The following is a 7794-nucleotide window of genomic DNA, read 5'->3' on the forward strand; positions in this document are numbered from 1 at the left end:
ATTTCCGTTTCCGGCAATATCATCGTTTCCAGAGTATTCATTGTTTGCCTTTGACGATCTTAGCTCCCACTGGAACCAAGATCCGTCAATTCCGAATATCCATAGATGGAGTATTTAATGCCATTAAAAACTTGATCCGTTTACGTACTATTTGTGTGACCCTACGGGTTCAGTCAAGAGTAAGCTGTGGATTAATATCATTAATTCCACTTGAACTGAAGCGGCTTCTAGCTAGGCATTCAGCTCACTTGATCTCACTGAATTATTAACTTGTTAATTAATACTGAACCGCATTTATTAGACTTACCATTAAATGCATACTTGGACCAAGGGCATTATTTCCTTCATGAAGTGGGGCAAGTGCGGATGGGGCGGGGCGGGCGGAGATGGGGCGGGTTCATCACAAAATTCACACCCGCCCCATCACCCATGGCGGGTACGATTTTTATACCCATCCCCGCCCCATCACCCGCCAAACCTACCTCCATCCCCGCCTACTTCGGGCGGATACGAGGCGGGTCTCGCGCGCAACCCGCCCCACTGACATCCCTAGTCTTCTCTGGTACCTCTTGCACAGTGTAGACTCACCTCCCAATACTTTCTGCAATAAAACTATTACCAGTTCTGATTTCCAGGTAGAAGGAGGGGATATCAACATAACTACAATCTCTACAGAGCCGCCGGCGACTACGACGGCAAGTCTTGGAGATTCGCCACCCCACACCCACTGAGTCGCCACCTCGCACCCACTTATTTTTTGCCCAACAAACCACTACGTCGCCGTGAACAAGGGTACAATTTTCTTATTTAATGCTGAATACCGTGATAATTTCTTATTCATGATTAAATTTGTGCTTCCATGGGAGTTTTGTGTTGCATCTTCTCGATAAACTCACTACCCCAGTTAGATTATTGATTGGTTGTGTTTAATTTGGAAGGGGTCGAGTGCTACAAATTCATATGTATATAATATTTATTGATCAAAATTCATGATCAACTGGGAGTGTAAGTCACGGCCAAACACTAAATTCATGATCAACTGGGAGTGTAAGTTTCTTCTTCAATTTTCACAATTTTCTTCGGTTCTTGAAAAACTGAGTATACGGTTGCAGATATATATGAGTTCATTTTCATTTTCGAGTAGTTTAGTTGAAAATAACGTTAAGTAGTCAGCAGGTATAATAACTAGGGAGTAAGGTTGTAAAACAAACTATGGAGTAATCTATCATGTAAAACAAACTACGGATATAGTTTTATATGGTATATGAAAATATCATATACCGTGTATCATGTAAAATAAATGATGTATTATTACTCACATGTTCTTTTTTTTTTTTGGCAATAACTACAAACAAACTAAAAGAAAACAGAAACAAGAACCAACTACCTATCCTTTCTAGCACCTACAGCTATGTTTTTAACATTCCTAGATTTATCCTTATTACAATATTCTATACTACAGTTATCCAAAGCATTTGCTATCCTTATAATGTCTCCACATATCGTTACTAGATCCATTCTACAAGCTGGGTAAAGTGTTAATGATGAATCTTGAGTTTGTTAAGATCCTTATGCTTCCTATATGCAGCTGATCCACTCTCTGCATCCCAAATAAAATGGCCTTCATTTCAGCTTGACAAGGGTCCAGAGCTTTCACCTTTTTTCCATCTTGTTCAACCAAGCTATTGTTGTCCATAATCTTCCACCCAATTGCTGCATCACCATAATCCTTCTTCCTAATTTTCTTCCATGATCCAGCAATAATGAGACTGGTAGTACCCCGATCATGACTGCCTTTAATCTCAACCACATTTTCCCTTGCTGTTTGATATTGATGTTTGCATTCTGGTCTTCGATTCTTCTTAGCAACCTCCATTGCTTGCTTTACATGCTTTTCCACGAGCTACAAGATGTTGCTAGGATTTGGTTCAGTGTTCCTAAAAATAATTTCATTCCTATGCAGCCAAATCGACCATAAGGTTGCCACAAACATTAAAACCCTTGGGCTGTGACCCCCATCTTCATTCCAAAACAGACTCATAAAATTCTTAATCCACTCTCTAATATCAATATGCTGATTCACACCAGCATTTATCCCCAAAGAGGAGGCTTTCCATATATGGTTTGACATAGAGCAATCTCTAAATAAATGATTATCACTTTCTGTAAATTCCATACATAAAGCACACCTTCCATCCACCCTCATACCTCTTTTCTGCAAATTTCTTTTGATTGCTATGGCTCTATTCATTATCTTCCAAATAAAAATTTTCCATTTTGGCATCATGTCACATTTCCATAACCTTTTCCAGAATTTATTTTCACTGGTAGAAATTTGCCTTTGACACTTCTCTAAAATCAACTGGTTGTATATGGATTTAACAGTAGGTTGCCCCATTTTGTTGTCTATCCAGCAAACTTTATCATCTTTATCTTCCTGAGAAATATGCATACTCAAAATCTCTCTAGCCGTGTTGGGAGCAAAAGTTTCCCATATTAACTGGGAGTTCCACTTCTTTTCTTGAGGATGAAAAAGATCTTTCACCTTTACAACACCACTTCCTCTCTCAACTTCTCTATTCTTGAAAGACACTTTCTTTGAAGGAAGCCATATATCCTATCTTATATCTATATCCCCTCTGTAGATGACCCTTCCCACACTTGTACTTATTTCTTGAACACTCTTACATAAACCTCTAAATCCCCAGGATGCTTTGCAATGAATGTCTTTATTTAAAATGGCTTCAACAGGGGAATTCTTGTATGCAGCTTTCATAACTCTTGAAATTAAAAGTGATGGGGTATTATGAATTCTGAAAGCCTGTTTAGCTAGAAAAGCTTTGTTATAGGTTTCAACATTGCGCAGACCTACTCCTCCCAATCCCTTAGGTAGTTCCAAAATAGTACGCTTAGTCCAACATATACCTCTATTATTAGCAGACCCCATCCACCAGTACCTCATTAGTGTTGCATTTATCTGATCAGAAGTCTTTTTTGGAACCTTAAACACAGCCAACACATTTGAAGAAAGGGCTGCTAGAATACCATTGATAAGGACCAACCTTCCTGCTTGAGATAGGCTTAAATGCTTCCATGATAGAGTTTTCTTGTGAATTTTGTCAACTAGGGGCTGAAAAGCTTTAGATGACCGTCCATCAATTTCCACATCACATCCAAGATATTTCCCCAATTTTTCCGAACAAGGAGTACCAAGTACTTGTTTGAGTTCATGCTTCACAGACTCAGGAGTATTCGGGCTGAAGATGACACTGGATTTGTCAAAATATATTGCCTCTCCCGAAATTTTGCAGAAAGCATCTATTGTGTTTCTCACCTTCTCACACGAACTCTTAGTTGCTTTAAAACAAAAAGTGAATCATCAGCAAAAATGAGAGGAGAGATGGAAAGGGCAGACCTTGATATTTTAATCCCTTTGATACACTGTGAGTCTTCCAAATGCAACATCATCTTTGACAGCATTTCCATCACAAGAATAAATAAATATGGGGAAATTGGATCACCCTGCCTTAATCCACATTTTGGCCTAAAAGGTTCACTTGGTTCTCCATTTATAATGATTGAGTATGAGACTGTTGATATACATTGCATAATCTAGTGCCTACACCTAGCAGGAACCAGCATACAGTCTAAAAGCCAATTCACACACTCCCATCTTACCCTATCATAAGCTTTATTCATGTCTATCTTAAGAACATCATATCTCTCTAATCCCTTTTTTTTCTTTTAATAAAAGCCATAATCTCATGAGCAAGAAGACAGTTATCTCCCATATACCTTTTAGGCACAAAAGCATTTTGAAAAGGTCCAACAATTTCCTGCATAATGACTTTCAACCTGTTTGTGATACATTTAGAAATTATCTTGTAGATAACATTGCAGAGGCTGATAGGACGAAAATGAGTAGCTTTTTCTGGACTTTCTACTTTTGGAATAAGGGCTATTAAAGTTTGATTCCACTCTCTGAGTATATACCCTGTTCTGAAGAAGTGCAACACTGCATCTGTTATATCCTTTTCAACTGTTTTCCAAGCTTTCTGGTAAAAGATAGCAGGTATACCATCTGGCCCCGGCGCTTTTAATCCCCCCATTTGAAACACTGTTGTTCTTACATCCTGTTCAGTGAACTCTTCATTTAAAACAGAAATTTGTTGTTCATTCAGTTTAGGTATTGAATTTCTTATCTCATTTGGGATATCAAAAGTCTCCACCATTTCCTCTACTTTAAACAAACACTTGAAATACTTAGAAATGATTTGTTTTATTTCTTCTGGATCTGAAACTCAGTTTGTTAGGTTATGATACATATGACAATACATAAATCATGCGGAAAAACCATAAAGCCAGGAAAGCATATTATTTACACATAATCATTTAGCATAGTATAGATGCATACACTTTGTAGCGTGCCTTCCCTAGCTGCGCCCGAACCGAACAAGAACAAGTCTTTAGGACTCCAAGTGTCGTCCCTCCGTAGATAGCCCACAATACGTCCGGATCCGCCTCAAGATTGACCAACTAGAATCGTCCTTAAGGTGCTTAGGAATTTTCGGCTAATAGTGCAAGAGAGTGGATGAATTTTCTTTCAAAAACTTACCCTTTGCATACTTCAATCGTGCGTATAAATTATGACCCTGTGCCCTTATTTATAGAGGTTTGGAAAGGGAATTGGAAACCTAGTAGGATACGATTTAATTAAACTTAGAATCCTACAAGGACTCTAATTAATTAAATAATCCTAATAGGAATAGGAGTTTAATCATACACCAAAACCTAATAGATTTAGGAATTGTGCATGGACACAAACACACACACGCACGGAGCCACGAGGGCGCCCGCACGCGTGCGCTCGGCCCACGCAGCCCACGTTGGGCGGCCTTGCCTTGGCGCGATGGGCCTGCCTTGCGGTGGGCCTGGCGCTGCCTTGGGCTGGGCGTGCGCGCGTCCTTGCTTGCTGGGCGATGGCCTGGCTTCGTGCTGGGCCTTCGTCCGGCAGGCCTCGTCCGATGCTTATTCGTACGATACGCTTCCGATTAGATTCCCGGTTCCGGAATTCATTTCCGATACGAACAATATTTAATATTTCCGATTCCGGAATTAATTTCCGTTTCGAACAAATATTTAATATTTCCGTTTCCGGAATTATTTTCCGATTCCGATAATATTTCCGATTCTGACAATATTCCCGTTTCCGGCAATATTTCCGATTCCGGCAATATTTCCATTTCCGATAATATTTTCCGATATGTACCATGTTTCCGTTTCCGGCAACATCTACGACTTGGATAATATTTATATTTCCGATACGATCCATATTTCCGTTTCCGGCAATATCATCGTTTCCGGAGTATTCATTTCTTGCTTGTGACGATCTCAGCTCCCACTGAAACCAAGATCCGTCGATTCCGAATATCCATAGATAGAGTATTTAATGCTATTAAATACTTGATCCGTTTACGTACTATTTGTGTGACCCTACGGGTTCAGTCAAGAGTAAGTTGTGGATTAATATCATTAATTCCACTTGAACTGAAGCGGCCTCTAGCTAGGCATTCAGCTCACTTGATCTCACTGAATTATTAACTTGTTAATTAATACTGAACCGCATTTATTAGACTTTATATTATATGCATACTTGGACCAAGGGCATTATTTCCTTCAGTCTCCCACTTGTCCTTAGGGACAAGTGTGCATTTCCTAATTCCTTTGTCGCTCGATGCTTGCTCTTGAACATAAGGTAAGAGTTGTCATCCTTATTATGTCCAGAGGTGTTTCTCGGTTTCAGAGTTCAACTGATCAAATAAACAGATAATCATAGCCTATGATTCATCCGAGCACGGCCATGCATTTTACAGTTTCTAGCTCTCCGAGTGGCCTTGTACAACTTTTAAGCATCTCATCCCGATTTATGGGAGGACAATCCCAATCTTGTGATCTTGAGATTAGACTTCATTTGATAGGTGATTACCTGAGCGTTGCCTTTATAGCCTCCTTTTACGATGCGACGGTTGGTCAATGTCAAAGTAACCAGTTCTCAAACAAGTAATCTCAAATCACTCAGGTATTGAGGATTTAGTGTCTAATAATTTTAATGAAATTTACTTATGACAGATTTTCATCTTTTACAGTAAAGTTTCATAGGTCTGTCCGATACTAGTCTTCCCAAAGTAAGTATCTATGCAAATGATTATGACATTGCCGTCCACATAGTACAAGAAACAGAACTACTAGTCATCTTGCATTCTAGTCGTCTAACGTTTTCTATGCGTCCAATTTTATAGAAAACTCCGACCAGGGACCATTCTCAACTTTTGACATTCAAGTTCACTTGATAGACATTTCTTAGTCACAAGACTGGTCCTGACAGTCTATCTTGAATATAGCGTCAAATTGAAGGGACTCATCATTTAATACTAAACCAAGATTAAATGGAATATGAAAAATACATTTCATATATGATAAATGTTCAACCCCAACGTTTTACAACCATGGGCCTCTAACCCATCTTTAAAACATTTCATGGAATTCAAAGCTATGCTTTGATTTCCAGTGCTACAATGTGAGTGTTGCTTCTCACTTGTTGCATAGGTTTAGTTATCATACTTTGCTAATCTTAATATCCCTTTCATCGAATGTTTTTCGAGATAGGATGATAAGATCTTTTGAGTTTGTTTATTATGTGATCTAGTCTTTCTTACTTAAATAGTGGTTCTACGCATTTTGTAATGAAGAACCATCAAGTCAGCAGACATGTGATCCAGCCAAGTTCAGTGAATAACTTTTTAATGTAAACAACTCAGTTTTATTGCTTCTTAGGCAATAAGTACTTCTACTTCAACTGTATAGGTTGCTAGTGATGCTTTGGTTTGGATTTACTTATCCAAGCAGTTCACGGATATGTGGAAGACTTTCCAGCTGTATCTTAGAACATAGAAATTAATATTTAATTTCCCACGCAACAACTCATGGTCTCCAATCCATGTTGCCATTTCAAAACACGATGCTCTATAGCTCGTCCTTATCAATGGTTAACTCCAAAGGGTCTTGCTTGATCCTTTGCCAGTGTTTATGCGTGTAGCATCAATATTTAGCATATCTTTATTTCCTTGAATCAAGAACTATTCCTATGTACCTTTTCAAGTACCATAAGTATTCTTGATCTCAATCTAGTTGATCTTCACTTAGATCAATAGAGATTGGTATATGTTCGTCATGCCTAAAGTCATAAGATACGTTTTTGGCGAACCTCATATTATATCATACATAATAAATTCTTTTGCAGAATAATTCCCAATTGAATTCTATTCATGTAACTTTAGCTCATCTAGTTTCAGTAGATACTAAATCCAGCTAAATTCTTTGACATATAATATAGGTTAAGAATTTTACTTAGATCCTTTGATGTTTAACTTAGTAAATGCTTATACATAGTTCAAACATTCTTTACTTAGATTTATTCACATGGGTCGAATATCTCCAATGGAGTCTTTCGTGTTTGATTTAGTAAATGCCATTACTTAATCCAAAACATTAATATAAGATCTTTGTAAATAGATCTTAATACCCAGTATGTACTAAGTTTCGCCTTGGTCCATCATTGAATAATTTCAAATCTAAGTCATTAGCATTTGAATGTTATTTCACAATAGAGAGATATGTGTGTGATACACATAGGACCAATTAAGTTTTATGGACTCCCACTAAACTTCTTATATATCTATAAGAATCATGTACATTTTATGAAACTAAAATACTTATTAGCTTCACTAAAATACA

General features: G+C 38.0%; 1 protein-coding gene across 1 annotated transcript; it reads right to left on the bottom strand.

Moving 5' to 3' along the window:
- Positions 1-1903: 1903 nt before the first annotated feature.
- LOC130463335 (uncharacterized) lies at positions 1904-3609 on the bottom strand. The gene is made up of 3 exons (XM_056832431.1): positions 3441-3609; positions 2681-3357; positions 1904-2596 (listed from the first exon to the last, which is right to left on the bottom strand). The coding sequence occupies exons 1-3, from the start codon at positions 3607-3609 to the stop codon at positions 1904-1906; spliced, it is 1539 nt and encodes a 512-aa protein (XP_056688409.1).
- Between the last annotated feature and the right edge of the window lie 4185 nt (positions 3610-7794).

This window comes from Spinacia oleracea, chromosome 6, assembly GCF_020520425.1.
Source record: "Spinacia oleracea cultivar Varoflay chromosome 6, BTI_SOV_V1, whole genome shotgun sequence".
In the NCBI taxonomy this organism is placed as follows: Eukaryota; Viridiplantae; Streptophyta; class Magnoliopsida; order Caryophyllales; family Amaranthaceae; genus Spinacia; species Spinacia oleracea.

Bases quoted from the DNA above. Each gene is read 5' to 3' on its own strand.
- LOC130463335 (XM_056832431.1), bottom strand. From the start codon at position 3,609: ATGCAATGTATATCAACAGTCTCATACTCAATCATTATAAATGGAGAA. The intron at 3,358-3,440 runs GTATCAAAGGGA...TTTGTTTTAAAG, and splicing joins GCATTTGGAAGACTCACAGT to CAACTAAGAGTTCGTGTGAG. The intron at 2,597-2,680 runs GTTCAAGAAATA...CTTCCTTCAAAG, and splicing joins TTAGAGGTTTATGTAAGAGT to AAAGTGTCTTTCAAGAATAG.